Source organism: Nicotiana tabacum, chromosome 14 (genome assembly GCF_000715075.1).
Source record: "Nicotiana tabacum cultivar K326 chromosome 14, ASM71507v2, whole genome shotgun sequence".
Taxonomy (NCBI): Eukaryota; Viridiplantae; Streptophyta; class Magnoliopsida; order Solanales; family Solanaceae; genus Nicotiana; species Nicotiana tabacum.
In genome coordinates, this window is record NC_134093.1 from 6,327,023 (window position 1) to 6,343,616 (window position 16,594).

The 16,594-nt window shown below is 40.5% G+C and overlaps 1 protein-coding gene and 1 non-coding gene across 2 annotated transcripts; one reads left to right on the forward strand and one right to left on the reverse strand.

Annotated features, from left to right (window-relative positions):
• Nucleotides 1–8,848: 8,848 nt before the first annotated feature.
• On the reverse strand, nucleotides 8,849–9,163 carry LOC142168784 (uncharacterized). Its single transcript, XM_075229935.1, has one exon. The coding sequence runs from the start codon at nucleotides 9,161–9,163 to the stop codon at nucleotides 8,849–8,851; it is 315 nt and encodes a 104-aa protein (XP_075086036.1).
• A 1,420-nt stretch (nucleotides 9,164–10,583) lies between these two features.
• On the forward strand, nucleotides 10,584–10,686 carry LOC142169239 (small nucleolar RNA R71). The gene has a single exon (XR_012698951.1). It is a non-coding gene; the product is annotated as a small nucleolar RNA R71 (small nucleolar RNA).
• Nucleotides 10,687–16,594: the final 5,908 nt, after the last annotated feature.

The following is a 16,594-nucleotide window of genomic DNA, read 5'->3' on the forward strand; positions in this document are numbered from 1 at the left end:
TAGAATAGACAGCATTCACTTGCCCTGAAGGGCATTTTGAATGGCTAGTAATGCCATTTGGACTAAAGACAGCACCACCTATTTTTCAAAGAAAAATGGATAGTATATTTAGTAGAGTTTGATTTACGGATGATTCAGAGAGATTTGGGATACTTAGTCCCTGAGATGGAAGCTTAAGTCTTAAGATTTTTACCATAGTCGGAACTATGTGAAGACGACTCCGGAATGGAATTTTGATGATGTCAATAGCTCTGTATGGTGATTATGGACTTAGGAGCATGTCCGGAAAATTATTTGGAGGTCCGTAGAGGAATTTGGCTTGAAATGGCGAAAAATGAATTTTTGAAAAGTTTGACCGGGGTTGACTTTTTGATATCGGGCTCTTTAATCTAAGGTCTGATGGAACCTATTGGAGGATGATTCTCTACTGCGTTTAATATAGATTTGCCTTTGATTTTTCTCTACTTGTTCAACTATATTTTCATTGTTGTTAATTGAAGAGCTCTCAATTAACTATGCCTATTTAGTGTGTATATTGCTCGAGAGAGAGTGCACATTTACGTAGTTGTTGAGCAACACCACTCCTAACGTAGTTGAGAGATCAATACGAAGGGTTTAAAGGCAGGATTAGAGATAATGAAGCCTTGGTGCGATCGTCGTGAGCGGTAAATTAGTGTCAGCTAGCGTAGTTCGAGAGAATATGTCTAGTAAATTATAGTAGTTACTAGAGAGAGAGCTACAACACTTAAAGTACTCACGATCAGTAGAAAATATTTAGGCGAATTTATAGGAAACGTAGCGGGGAAGATTCCGACTTTGATGATTCCTTCCGGTGTTCCTACACCTAAAACAACACAATTTAGCTCAAATATCGCACAATAACTCATTAGACCAACAAAATATAGGGCAAGTAATGTGCTAAAAGTAAAGTATTTTGGCATCACATCACCACCCCACATTTAAACGTTACTCGTCCTCGAGTCAACCGCCAATTCCTAGAGCACTTTTTTTTTCTTTTAGCACATCCGAAGCACACCATACCTATGACTATGGTTGATAGCAACAATTAAACTTTAGCATATGTCTTCGACACACATTTTCCTTTACTTTATTCCATACTTCAAATCTTTATTCAACAAAAGGACAACATGTTTCTAACAATCCTAACCTCACAAATCGACTCAATATTACAATGCATTCATGGCTTGAACACTTAACATCATAGACAAATCTAATAATGTCACCTATCCCTTGCAAAATCATGTGCCCTCATAACAAGAACAAGAGACTAAATTGAATCCACACATTCGAATCAAATGCTCAAATATATTTTAAGGATTCTCATATATCAAAGAAATTCCTCACTCTCACAAAGAAGTCACATGCATGCACAAAGTACCATAGGCTTGCCCATTATGTAAACCTCTACTAATGTAGGCTTGCTTGATTTAGGACTTTTTATGGTTGTAATGTTGGCTTAAGGACGGGTATGATAAATTTAGGAATAATGACTAACCCTCCTTAACACTTTAACAAATCACATAATTAACTTTACGCTCAAATTCTTCAATCCATTTCAATTTCACAAACATTATCACCTCCAAAAATATTTCCTATTTATTTAAGCACCACATTAATTCATAACACTAGCAAGGACAAGATATGTTTATTTTCCTTTGCTACATACTTTTTTTCTTTTTTTTTTTCTTGTCAACAATACATTTTTCTACCCTTCCTGCTAGTGGTGTATTCCTTACAATACAAGTGCACCTTTCTTTCTTTCATTGGTTCCACTCAAAAGCCACCAAAGTTTCATCCTTACTTCTTTTACTGCTCATTTTACAATTAAAGTGCTTTAAGAGGTAAAAGGATCAAAATAATGATAATTAAGAATAAAAGGGTATAGGCTTGTAATGTGATTACCAAATAAAATATTTATAGGCTCAAAAAGGTTGACTAGGGATAATTTTTATTGTGGTAAGCATTAAGCTCAAACAAATCAAAGAAAGACTAATATCATTTTTCAAATCGAGCAAAACCTAAAATTTCGCTTCAACTCACATGCCGGGCAAGTTCTGAACTCTAATGCAGTGACAGAGACTATACAATTTCTCACCACACATGGCACATGACTTACTAAGGATGATTCCATATATATTCTCCAACAATTGTACGTATTCACAGAGCCACAAAATATTAAGCATCAAACACAAAGTGACACAAGCCAAGAAAATGAGATATAGGCGTCAATAAACATGTTATTACTCAACAAGCCATAATAAACATTTTTAAACCATAGGGAAAGTACTACACATGCTAGAGCCTAAATATGCTACTATCAAATTAGTTAAAGGCGCCTAGCATTTCTCATTTTTTTTTCTTTTCTTTTATTCCCTAAATTCTATTCTAATCTAAAGACAAAACAAAAACTACTACCCGGTTCAACTACATCCCGTGGAAAAGAACCGATGCACAAAGAAAAACCACGAGGGATTATTACTATCTATAATAATAAAAGACCTATATATATATTGTTAGACTTAAGTCCCTCAAGAAAACTGCCTAAGAGATCCATCGTCGAGAGAAGTCCAGTCATTTTATTTTATTTTATTTTAATTTTATTTTAAAAAAAATAAAATATGGGGAAATACGAAAATAAAATAAACAATAAACTCACAAACTAATTAGTTCATCTAATTTTTACAAATGTCAGAGAATACCTTCCACCCCACACTTAGAGCATGCATTGTACTCAATGCATATATAAATTCATAAATACAAAAACATGTAAGGTGGTTGGAAAAACTCCCTGATCAGTCATCGTCCTCGCCCTCATCGTCGAAGGCTCCATCTGTACCTGTCCAGTCCTCATCCTCTGCTCCCTCAGCATCATCACCATCATCCTCGTCAGGCTGCTCTAGTTCAGCCTCGGAACATACTGGTGTGTTGACATCCACTTTATCTGGGAGTCGCTGCCCATCGCCAAGCCTAACTAGCTATTGTGCATGAGGATTGAGCGGATAACGCTCCTCCAAGGTGGCCCTCTCCTCAGTAGTGGCCGGCCTTCCCCCAATCCTAAGCTGTAAATCCATCATCCCATATAGATGTGCTATAAAGTTGTCATCTCGAGCATTGCGCTCGACACCTGTCATTGTGGCCATGACATTCTCCTATTTAACCCGTATGCTTGTTATGTTCGTTAGTCTGAGGGGTGGAGGGTTTACTATATCAAAATCTCGCTCCTCCTCTACCTCTTCTTTGCGTAGGTATTGAGTCAACATTTTGGCGTAGCATAATTTGTCAATGCGCTTGCTTGTTCTCACCTGGGACATCTAGTAGCATATTAAGTGGCCCACATTCACTTTATGGCTAGTCACGAGGAAGTACAACACGCATATCCTTTCACGACTTATAAAAGTCTTATGATTGCATGGTAATAGTCGTGTGTTGATCAATTTTAGCCACACATGAGCTTCCGGCTTCATTTTTTTCTTTGGAAATTTCCTATGGCGTTGGGTCTTCTTGTCACGAACCCATGCAGCCACAAAATTGACACCACAGAGAGTGTGTCTCAATGCCAGATATGTAGGACGGGTGATAAAGTTGTCCAAGGGTTGTTGTGGAACATCCGGAGCTCCCACAAAATTGCATATAGTTGTTACCAAAAAATCGATCAACCTACCTATAATAGGCACCAGTTGCTAAGGATCATTTGGATCAAAACCGGCATAAAATTCCCGAACAAGGTTGACATTTATATCCCCGGTGTTTCTGAACACGTAGCTTAAGACAAGGTCGTGAATACCTTTCCAATTTGATTGGTACTTAGCTTGTAGGTTCCGCTCATGAATAACTGACTCAGAATGTATATGTCTCGACCAACAAAGCTTATAAAAAGCCTTGGCAGACTGAGGTATGCTCTTCAGTCCAAATTCTCGTTATCCCTCAGGTTGTGGGCGTGTGGCTGCTATAGATGCAACTGCTTGCAACCCTTCAACTTGGCTTGAAGTGGCCTCCCCACCTTTTCTCTTTTTCTGTGGAGGTCTAGAAGAAGCCCTGGCCTTAGTCGGAACAGTAGCCTTGCCCTTGCCTTTACCATTGTCATTTTTAGGAGGCATACTTGTACCTTAGATACTTAGGAGGATTGGAGTGTTCTTCAATTGATGTCCCAAGTGATTGAAAGACATGATGAGCGAAGGTCTTCAATGAAATTTGTGTGTGAGGGGAAGGGTGTGTTTAGTGAGGTATGTGTGTTTGTGTAGTATTTTAATATAAAGAAGTTGGTAAACAAAGCTTAAAAAAATTAGAAGGGAAAAGAGACAAGGAGTGAGGTGAGACTAATAGAAAAAAGTCAAGTGTTAAGTTACGTGTATGTGTGTTTGTATAGTTGTTTAATAGAAGTAAGTTATAAAACAAAGTTTAAAAAATTATAACACACATTACCTGGCAACGTGAACTCCCAGCGAGAAATTTACCTGGTGAAGCGAGCTAATTAGCGAGCTTACAAGTAGGCGACGCGGGAGCGGAGAAGCAGGCGACGCGAGGGCTGCCGCGAGGTGGACCTCGCTACAACCCATGCGATGCGAAGTTCATAGCGAGCTGGTGGTCTGGCTGGGCGAGGTTCGATGCGTGGTATTAAAAAGCAAAGAAAACTAACCTCACGATAACCCGTGCGATGTGAGGCAAAAGCGAGCTCTATCTCACTGTAATCATTTGTGAGGCGAGGCTTAACACCAGGTTTTGCTCACTGTATCTCTTGCGACACTAGCTTAAACGTGAAGTAATTACCTAGCAACGCAAGCTGGAAAGCACGCTGGGCAGCAGGCGATGCAAGCAGTGCCACGAGATTGACCTCGCTTAATCCCTCGCTGGGAGACCTGGCGACGCATGGTGTTTACCAAGAAAGGGAGTGGTTCGTTGTTCTTAGGCTGGTCAAGCTTCCAAGCGAGCAATGGATAGTAGGTTTACAACAATGGACAATAGGTGATCTCTGAAGCGTGCATGGGGGCTGGCCAACTGAGTTTTTACAACGAAAATGGGAGATGGCTAGGCGAAACCAATAGCGAGCTAAACACATGGCTGGTGAGGATTTCAGCGAGCAAAGGACTATGTGAGGCGAACCTGGCGACGCAAGCTCCCAACGAGAAACTTACCTGGCTAGGCAAGCTGCGAAGTAGGCGGCGTGAGTCATAACGCGAAGTTATTTCCTAGCTATGCGAGGTTTGCTACCAAGTTTTGCTCGCTGTTTCCCTTGCGACGTGAGGCTGCCGCGAGATTGGTTTGGCTATAACCCTTGCTAGGCCAGCTCTATAGCGTGCTGAAGACTGGGTGACGCTAGCTGGAAATCACGAAGGGCAGCAGGCGATGCAAGTTGTGCCACGAGGTGAAATATTTGCAATGCGAGGTTTGCTTCCAGGTGGGTTTTGCATTTAAACTAGGTGACGCGCGGTATGAAGCGTTGTTTGGAGCGTACGCATGTAATTTTGTATTTCGTTTTGTGAACGACACCAAGCGTCATGACTTTCCATCGTGCTCCATTACATGTTCAGACACCAAGATTTAGCTAAAAATTTGTTAGTGCATAAAACAAACGAAAAGTTATAGTTAAGCTAAAATAAACTACAAATTGGGTTTCCTCCCAACGAGGGCCTGATTTAATGTCACGACACGACTCATGCAATCAAACTTCAGGTTCACTCAACAATTGAGGCTCCTTTAAATGAATCACCGATACAACATTTTCCGCATTTATGCCAAGGTAATGTTTCAACCTTTGCCCATTAACTCTAAACCCGTTGGTTCCATCCTCGGATTCAATTTATACAGCTCCACTTGAGAGTACTTGCACCACTCTAAATAGTCCCGACCATCTAGATTTTAGCTTACCCAGAAATAGTTTCAATCTTGAATTATACAACAACACGACATCTCCAGGTTTGAAAATCCTCTCTTGAATATGCTTGTCGTTCATGATCTTCATTCTTTCCTCGTACAACCTGGTTCTTTCAAAAGCATGGTAACGGAACTCATCGAGTTCATGAAGTTATGTGACTCTACTCATACCAGCGGCCTCCAAGTCAAGATTTAATTGCCTTAATGCCTAAAAAGCTCTATGCTCTAGCTCCATCGGTAAGTGACACGCTTTTCCAAACACCAAATTGTACGGTAGCATACCAATTGGAGTTCTGAATGCAGTGCGGTAGGCCCATAGTGCATCATCCAATTTTTTTGCCCAATCAGTCCGAGTAGCATTTACAGTTTTGGTAAAAATACTCTTGATTTCTCTATTTGACACCTCAACCTGACCACCTATTTGTGGGTGATACGGAGTGGAAACCTTATGGCCACGCCATATGTTTCCATCAACTTTGCGAAGGCTCGGTTGCAGAAGTGAGTTACTCCATCACTAATGATCGCTCTTGAAGTTCCAAATCGGGTGAAGATATTTTTTTCTTAGAAAACCAATAACTCCCTTTGCATCATTTGTTCGGAGTGTTACAGCTTCTACCCATTTCAAGACATAGTCTACTGCTACTAGTATATATTTGTTGCTGTATGAGCTAACAAATGGTCCCATAAAGTCGATTTCCCATACATCAAATACTTCCACTTCATGGATTGGGTTCATGGGCATCTCATGTCGACGGGAATATTCCTCGTACTTTGACACTCATCACAACTCTTTACCTAAAAGTGTGCATCTTTAAACAACATCGGCCAATAGAAGCCCGACTCCAAAACTTTAGCAGTTGTCCTTACTCCTCCAAAATGATCTCCATAAGGCAAAGCATGACATGCCTGCAAAACAAAAGCTTAGTCTATCTCGGGAATACATCTCTGAATCATGTTATCAATACAAATCCGAAATAAATATGGTTCATCCTAGAAATACATGCGACAATCACGAAAGAACTTTTTTTTCTGCATAGAAGACAATTCATATGGAACAATACCGCTTGCCATGTAGTTTGCAATGTCGGCATACCATGGCACTTCCTTAAGTCTCATGGCTAACAATTATTCATCTAGGAAAGTCTCCATGATCTCTTTCACATCAACCTTCATTTCAAATCCTTCAAGCCTGGACAAGTGATCGACAACTTGGTTTTCCGTTCCTTTTTGGTCATGAATTTCCAAGTCAAACTCTTGTAGCAGTAGAACCCATCAAACCAGGTGCGACTTTGCTTCCTTTTTATCAATTGTAACTTGAGAGTAGCATGGTCAGTATAAATAATTACCTTCGAGCCTATCAAGTAGGACCAGAATTTGTCAAATGCGAACACCACTGCTAGAATCTCTTTTTCTGTCACTGTGTAATTTAGTTGGGCGCCATTCAATGTTCTACTATCATAGTAGATTGGATGCACGTTTTGGTCTTTTCTCTGTCCAAGTAGTGCTCCCATGACATCGTCACTTGCATCACACATCAGCTCAAACGGTTGCTCCCAGTCGTGTGCAACTATGATAGGTGCAGACACTAGCCTCTTCTTCAATCCTTCAAAAACTACCCTGCGGTCATCAAAAAACACAAAAGGGTGATTTATTCCAAGCAATTTACACAAAGGGTTAGCAATCTTGGAAACATCTTTTATAAACCGCTTGTAAAAACCGGCGTGACCAAGGAAACTTCTTATTGTCTTGACGGAAGTGAGTGGTGGAAGCTTCTCTATTACATCAATCTTGGTACGGTCCACCTCAATGCCCTTACTTGACACTAGGTGTTCCAAGAATATACCTTCATGTACCATAAAATGGCATTTTTCCCAGTTCAGCACCAGATTAGTCTCCATACATCTTCGCAACACTCTTTTTAGATTTCTAAGACAATCATCAAAAGAATTTCCCACCACTAAGAAATCATCCATGAAAACCTCCATTATATCCCCATATCTGTGAAGGTGGCCATCATGCACCTTTGGAATGTGGCGGGTGCATTGCATAGGCCAAACGACATTCTCCGAAAAGCGCAAATGCCATATGGACAGGTGAATGACGTTTTCTCTCTATCCTCCGGGGCAATAGATATCTGGTTGTACCCCGAGTATCGATCCAAGAAGCAAAAATGGGACCTCCATGCTATCTAGCATCTGATCAATGAACGACAAGGGGAAATGATCTTTTCGGGTGGCCTTGTTCAATCTTCTGTAGTCTATGCAAATTCACCATCCTATGACTATTTTTGTTGAGATTAATTCATTGTTCTCATTTTGCACAACAGGTATCCCACCATTCTTTGGTATCCACTGAACTGGGCTAACCCAGTTGCTATCTGAGATGGAAAAAATAATTCCCGCATCTAACCACTTGATCACTTCTTTACAATTTCCTTCATGTTAGGGTTCAACCTTCTTTGATGTTCTCTAAAAGATTTGTGCCCTTCTTCCAGTAGAATTTTATGCATGCAAAAGGCCAGGATGATACCCTTAATGTCTGCAATAGTCCAACCAACTGCATTATTGCACTCTTTCAACACTTGCAAATGTTGTTCTACCTGCACATCTAACAAACCAGATGAGATAATAACAGGTAAAGTCGAATTAGGTCCCAAGAAAGCATACCTGAGGTGAGATGGTAGCGGTTTCAGCTCCAATTGCGGTGGTGCTTCGATCGATGGCTTGGCTGGAGGGTTCTTTCTTTCTTCCAAGTGTAAAGGCTCAAATCCGTGCTCTCTTTCCCAGTACCCTTGCCCTTGAAGATCCAACACCCATTCCGCCAAGTCCTCACCATTTACTTCTTCTAAGTTCATAAGGCAGGCTGTTAGAGGCTCTTTTGCATTAAGTGTCTCATCATCTTCCTCCATGATTACATCCACCGTGTTTAACAAAGAGCAATTTGGAAACTCACCGGGTTACCGCATAGACTTTTGCACATTAAATGTTATTTCTCCATTATTCAGCCTCATTTTTAGCTCCCCCGTTTCACAATCAATCAGAGCTCTCCCTGTGGCAAAGAACGACCTTCCCAAAATTATGGGAATCTCCTCATCAACCTTGCAGTCCAAAATGACAAAATCTGTTGGAAATACGAATTTTCCAACTTGCACAAGTACATCGTCAAGTATACCTGATGGCCTTTTCACCATTCGGTCAGCTAGCTGCAGTAACATGGATATGGGCCTTGCTCTTCCAATGCCTAACTTTTTATAGATAGACAATGGCATCATATTTATACTTGCTCCCAAATCACACTATGCTTTGGCAAATGCATAGCTACCTATGGTGCATGGAATTGTAAAGCTTCCAGGGTCGGATAACTTCTTAGCTATAGGTCTTGATACAACAACACTATAAGTCTGTGTCAACGTGATAGTTGCCAAGTCTTGGAAGTCGAACTTACGAGATATCAAGTCCTTTATCATTTTTTCATAAACGGGCATCTCCCTCAGAGAATCAATTAAAGGAATGTTTACCTAAATTTTCTTAAACATTTCCATAAATGTTTGTACTGTTCACCCTTCTGATATTTGGCCAACCTCTGCGGGAAGGATGCCAGAGGTCGCTTCTTTGCTCTAGCTTGAGTTAGATCCTGCTCAGGCACTTTGTCTAATGCCTTCTCCTACACTTTCTCAGTCTCCTCCGCAACCTCTTTTTCCTTGTTTATTTACTCTTGGGCTGGTTGCACTCTTACTTCTGTTAGTTCAGTTGACTCATCTAACTCAATTGGCACTGTCACATGTGTTTCATATGACCAGCTCTCACGAGCAATTTCTTGCTCTAAATCAAGATCCATTTCTCAAGCTCACCGCCATAAGCTGATTCGGGCCCTGCTCCTTCAGATTGACATGTGTGTATGCAGGTAAAGTCCCTTAGGGATGATTATTCAGAGCCATATTTATATGCCCTAATTGAATCTCAATGCCTTTTATCGCTGACTCATGTGCTTCCACCTTCTCTTGCTTTTTTTCATTAGACCCAATCAGTTGCTGCAACATTCCTTTAATTTCAGAAAACCCATCATCTTGTCTCACTAGTTGTTGTTGCTGAGGTTGTTGATAAGCTAGTTGCTGATTTTGCTGATTGTACCCCTGTTGCCTTTGGTAAGGTACTACTTGACCCTATGGTCGCATAGCTCCAGTATTGTTAGTGTTATTGTATTGTTGATGTGCTAGTGTATATTGCTGATATTGATGCCTCCAATTCTGACCACCTTGCCTTTGGCCTCCATAGTTGCCCACATAGTTCATGTTCTCTTGATAATTCTGGTTGTCACTTTCACCACTCTACGAATACACGTATGGTTGGTTAATGCATGGTGTACATAATCCCCCATTAGCCGTGTCAACTATGTGTAACTTTTTCTGGTCTGATTCATTAATCTTATTGGTGGGGATACTCATTTGTGTCATCAGAGTAGCCATATTCTCGGCTATGGAGTTGTTCGGGTCCAATGCTACTGAGTGAACTATAGGGGTGATTGTAGAGTCTCTTGTCATCCAGCCTGAGTTTTGAGCCAATTTATCTAGCAAGACTTTACATTCTCTAAATGACTTGCTCAAAAATGCTCCACCTGCTGAAGCATCAACATTGGCCTTGAAATTATAAGCCAATCCCATGTAAAACCGTTGTCTCAACATCTGATCTGGAATGACATGATGTGGACACTTGACCAGCATACCTTTGAATCTCTCCCACGTTTCTTGTAACGTTTCACCTGGTTTCTGCCTGAAGCTCAATATCTCATCAACCTACTTGACAGTCTTATTGGGCGGGTAGAACTTATTCAAAAACTGTTTGACTAATACCTCCCAAGTTTTGATGGAATTTATTGGGAGCAAATTAAGCCAAGTTTGGGCTTCTCCTGTCGCTCAGAATGAAAACAACATCAGTCTTATTACTTCCGGTATCACATTTGGTTGCCTTTGTGTGACACAAATTGACAAAATTCTTTTCAAATGCTGCTGTGGATCTTCAATGTAAGACTCGGAGAATAGTCCCTTGTTTTGCAGCAAATGTAGCATGTTATTTGTGATTTGAAATGATTCCGCTTGTATATGAGGGACTGCAATTGCAGTTGCCAAATATTTAGCAGTGGGTTGTGCCCAATCATACAAAGCTGCTTCTGGCACAAGAGGTGCCACACCCTGATTATTCGGGTCATTCACATTGTTTCGATTGTTTTGATTATCCAAAGCGTCACCCATGTACGGTTCAATTTTCTCTCTTGGGGTGATATTGTTGTTTGTACTTCTTGTTTGCACGATTTAATTCCTTGAAAGCTTTCTCAGGATCCGGTTATGCTTCAAATAATTCACAAGTTCTTGAAGAGTTTCTAGGCATACACCTATAACACACAAGACCACAAACGTTAGAATTTCAATGTAATGAATAAAAATGGGGAAAATTAACTAAACTAAAAATTCTAGCAATTCTTATAGTTGTAATTAGTATCAATGTTGCTTCCCCGACAACATCACCAAAATTTGATCACGCCCAACTATGCTTTATAAAAAGGACTAACCGGTCGTTGCAAATATAATCCGGTTTACAAGTCCGAAGTCGAATCCTACAGGGAAATGATGTGTTAATTACAACTAATAGTTTTGCACGAATTCAAGTAATCAACCTTCAGAAATATTATATAACAATTCGAGAGTTTACTAACTAAGATCAAGGTATCAAAGGCAAATCTATATTAAACGCAGTAGAGAATCATCCTCCAATAGGTTCCATCAAACCTTAGATTAAAGAGTTTAGCTACTCATAAATACAACCACACTCCACATAATGTTCAAAGACATAAACTACAAAATAAAGAGATAAATTAAGAGAAAGCTCGTTTTGATCCTTGCTTCCAAGTGTTCTGCAACCTTTTTCTTCTCCAAAATAATGTCCAACGCTAGAATAACTCATTTGGAGAGTATTTATGTCAATTCCCCGGTCCAATTTCGGGTTTGGGTCTTTTAACCCACGACTTTTAATTACCATGCTACAAACCTCGCGAAGCTTGGTCTATAGCACGGTCAACCTGGCTATAGACCTCGCGAAGCCTGGTCTATAACGCGGTAGACCTGGCTATAGACCCCGCGAAGCTTGATCTATTGCGCGGTCGACCTGGCTATAGACATCGCAAAGCCTGGTCTATAGCACGGTCAACCTGGCTATAGACCTTGCAAAGCCTGGTCTGTAGCACGGTTTGGATACTTGATGCTTTTGTGCTCTTTACTTGTATTTTTGTCCTATTTTTGTGCAATTTTCATTTGATGATTCCTTTCGATGTTCCTACACATAAAACAACACAATTTAGCTCAAATATCACATAATAACCCATTAGACCAACAAAATATAGGGCGAGTAATATGCTAAAAGTAAAGCATTTTGGCATCACATCACCTACCATTATATAAATAATATTAAAGATCATATTTGCATATGTTTAGTCAATGGAAATATTTTCTACAAAAGGTAGATCTTAAGCCTATTACAGGTAAGTTTTATCATTTTTACTTTTTTATTATTCAGCTAGGCTACTTGGACTCTATATTTATTCTACTCGAACTTATTTGTAGAATTAAGACCTCGTTTACCATAGGAATGAAGTATTACCTCAGTTTTTAGCATATTCATCTTCCTAATTGATCTCTGATCCGCTCTTCCTCTCAATTGCTGAATGATTTTTCCTTATTTTCTCATAACAATTTATCTTCCTCTCGTAGCATATATCCCGTTAAATTAGTCAAAGTACACCACAGTTATCCAAAAAATAATTCGGGCAAACACACTTGTTTTACACTAATACTAGTATTAGTGTAATAATCCGACAGATCGTTTTGAGATCTAGAGTGTCATTCAGCAGTTTGAGGCCTTGAGTAGGTTCACTTCAGGTATTACGACTTGTACGTGTGGTCGGAATTGAATTTCGAAAGTTCAGAGTTAATTTGGAAAGAAAATTCTCATTTCGAAAGCTTTAAGTTGGAAGAATTGACTAAGGTTAGACTTTTGAGTAAACGATCTCGAAATTGGGATTTGAAAGTTCTAACAGGTTCGTATGATGATTTTGGACCTGGACGTATGTCCGGATCGGGTTTTGGATGACCCGGGAGCATTTCAACGCATGTTGTGGAAAGTTGGCATTTAAGGAGGATTCTCATAAATTTGGGTTGAAGTGTATTTTATTGCTATCGATGTCCATTTGGAATTCCGACCCTTGGAATTGTTCCTTATGGTGATTCTGGTCTTATGAGCACATTCGGATGTGGATTTGGAGGTCCGTAGTCATTTTGGGGTCATTTGGCGAAAGTTGGAATTTGAAAATTTTTGGGAAGTTTGATCGAGAGTTGACTTTTTGATATCGGGGTCGGATTCTGATTCTGGAAGTTGGAGTAGGTCCGTAATGTCAAATGTGACTTGCATGCAAAAGTTTAGGTCATTCGGGCGTGTTTTGATAGATTTTGGCATCGAATGTAGAAGCTTGAAGTTCTAAAGTTCATTAAGCTTGAATTAGGGTGTGATTCATGATTTTGACATTGTTTGATGCGATTTGAAGGCTCGAATATGTCCGTATGGTGCTTTAGGACTAGTTGGTAGGTCTGGTTGAGGTCCTAGGGGCTTCGATTGGATTCTGGATGGTTAACGGATCAATTTTTGGACTAAAGGAAAAGCTGGAAAATCTGGTTGCTAGTGTAACTGCTTATGCGGAAGATTCATCATAGAAGCGGCCTCACAGAAAAAAGGAAGTGGACCGCAGAAGCAGCTAGGAGCGAGCTGGTCAGACGCCACATATGTGAAGGATTTCCCGCACTTGCGAGATTGCAGATGCAGCCGTTGGAGTGCGGAAACGGAAAGAGAGGCGCAAGTGAGCGAGCTCATAAGCGCTTGAGGCTCGCAGAAGCGAAAGCACAGGTGCGCTATTTGGGGCGCAGAAGCGGGGACTGTTGGGTTGTGCTGAAGCCGCACCTGCGATGGATTATCCGCAGGTGCAGAGCCACAGAAACGGTTAGTGGACCGTAGGTGCGAGATGTCGTTGGGCAGTGTGGTTTTATAAAAACGGGATTTGGCCCATTTTCTCTCATTTTTCACATGGTTGGGGTGATTTTGGAGATCTTCAAGGGGATATTTCATCAAGCATCACAAGGTAAGTGATTCCCACCAATTACAGGTTACATACATTGTTTGTATAAGGATTTAAACATGGAAATTAGTAGAAATTGTGGGGGTTTTGGTAGAAAACCTAGAATTCGCACGAAATTGGATATGGAATTGGGAATAAATCATATATTTGAGTTCATAGTGTTATGGGTAATGATTATCTTCGAAATTTTTTGGAATCTGGGCATGTGGGCCCGAGGGTGACTTTATCGACTTTTTTGAGCGGAGTTGAAAATTGTTATAAATTGATTTATAATGAGTATTAAAGTATGTATTTATGGATTTGCATAATTATTTACTAGTTTTGGAGCGACGGGCATCGGTTTGAGCCGTTACAGAGGCTTTGGAGCCGGTTATGAAACTTCACAGTGAGGTAAGTCTCTTTTCTAACCTTGTAAGAGGGAATTAACCCCGTAGATGGATCAATTTATTATGTGCTTCTATTTGTGGGGACTGCGTATGCACGAGGTGATGAGAGTACGTACGTAGCTACTAATTATGCTTAAGTCCGGGTAGTCTAGGACCCAAATCATGTTGTTCTCGCGTTGTTTGCACCCTACTTGTTAATTTAATTGCGTAAATCATATTGGAACTTGATAAAAGAATCGTAAAAGGTTAAACATCATTTACTTGAGTTTTGGACGGGTCATTTGACCGATAATGAGAATTGGTATTTCTTTGAATATTAGCCCCTTAATAAATCTTGAGTTGGTTGTTTTAATATATTTTCTCTTCTTGTAGAGCGGGCTGATGAATGGGGATTTTGACTACTTATTAGCATATTTTTTCTTTCATTTTAGTCCAAAAGTGCTTAATTATGTTCCCGAAAATCGATGAAATATGCTTAATTGTAGGAATGGTAGAAAATGAGCCTCAACGATGAAATCCAACGCAAGAAGGAGTAATTTGAACCAAGGACAAAAACAAGCACAAGAGCTCTAAAGTGCGGACAACAGATTTTCATTTGCGGCCGCAGATTGTGAAGAAAAGGCCATCAGAGATCTGTGAGAAGTGTGGTCCGCACATGAAATGTGCGGCCGCAGAAGCAAAGCAAGACCAAAGTTCAGAGAACATGCATATGAGGTTCAATGGAAGTGCGGGCCGCACAATAAGCAGACGATCAGCTATGCGGTCGCAGTTGCATTTGTGCGGTCCGCAGAAGAGTAGCTCCACGCCGGGTACTGCCAAATGAAGGGTATGCAAGTACTATAGTCCCACCCCGTATTAGGGCGGAAAACTTCCAACGTGATGCTCACTTTGCTCGAGCAACAAGGGTTCTTCACCGGTGCACCGAGTCAAAATGCATATAAGCATTTGAAGGGGTTCATTGATATGTGTTGGGGAAGCAATCAAACAAATGTCTTCGAGGTTGCTTTGAGGCTAAGGCTTTTTCCCTTCTCTTTACTGGAGAAAGCTTTAGATTGGTTGGAACGTTTGACAAATCATTCCATTCGTACGTGGGATGAACTTGCGGAGAGATTTATTTCAAAGTACTTCTCTCCCTGGAACATGGCTATTCTTCAGGATGAAATACTACCATTCAAGTAAGAGCCTAATGAACCACTACACGAGATATAGGAAAGATATAGGATAATGGTGAAAGAGTGCCCCAATAATGATATGGAAGAGAACATGATTCAACAAACTTTCTATCAGGGGATCAATACCACCAACCAATGTATAATGAATCAACTTGCCGGTGGAAACTTCATGACTACGCCTTATGCCGAGGCGTGTGATATTTTGGATGAGATGGAGGATACTTCATCGGCGTGGAAATCTAGAGCCAATGTTCCACAAGGTGACCCAAATATGATTCTTCTTCATAAAGAGTTACATGACCATAGGCAAGCCATAGCCAAGTTGACAACCACCATGAACCAATTGGCAAAGGCTCAACTTTAACAAGTGCAAAACCCGAGGCAAGTCAATGCTATGGAGGGAGTCAATATGATGGTAAACAAGAGAAGAACAAGAAGTCCACAAGTGCAACAAAGAGTGGATAATTTTGTGCAAGATGATAGTGGGTATGATCAAGGAGATTCTTATAATGATCAAGATGAAGAGGTCCAATATGTGAACAACTTTCAAGGGCAAAGAAACAATTCCCAAGGCCCCAGTCAACAACAATGGAGACCTTCGAATAATCAAGGCAATTGGAATTCTAGCAACCAAGGAAATTAGAATGGTGGAAACAATCAAGGCAATTGGAGTGAAAGCAACAACCAAGGGAATTGGTAAAATAATAACAATCAAGGCAATTGGGGAGGTAACAACCAAGGCGGGTGGAACAACAACCAAGGAAATTGGGGGTCGGGTTTTCAAAGGCCCCCGATGTACCAACGACCGAGCAACCCACCTTCTTATCCTTCTCATGGTCCTAGTTCCTCCAAAAATGAAATGGGTCGTATTGAGAACATGTTTGAGCAAATGATGGAGAAGAATGCCGATTCTGATGCGCAATTTGCTTCACACAACACATCAATCCGTAACTTAGAAGTGAAAATGGG

Coding starts and splice junctions, on each gene's coding strand:
- LOC142168784 (XM_075229935.1), bottom strand. CDS start 9,163: ATGATGCCATTGTCTATCTATAAAAAGTTAGGCATTGGAAGAGCAAGG.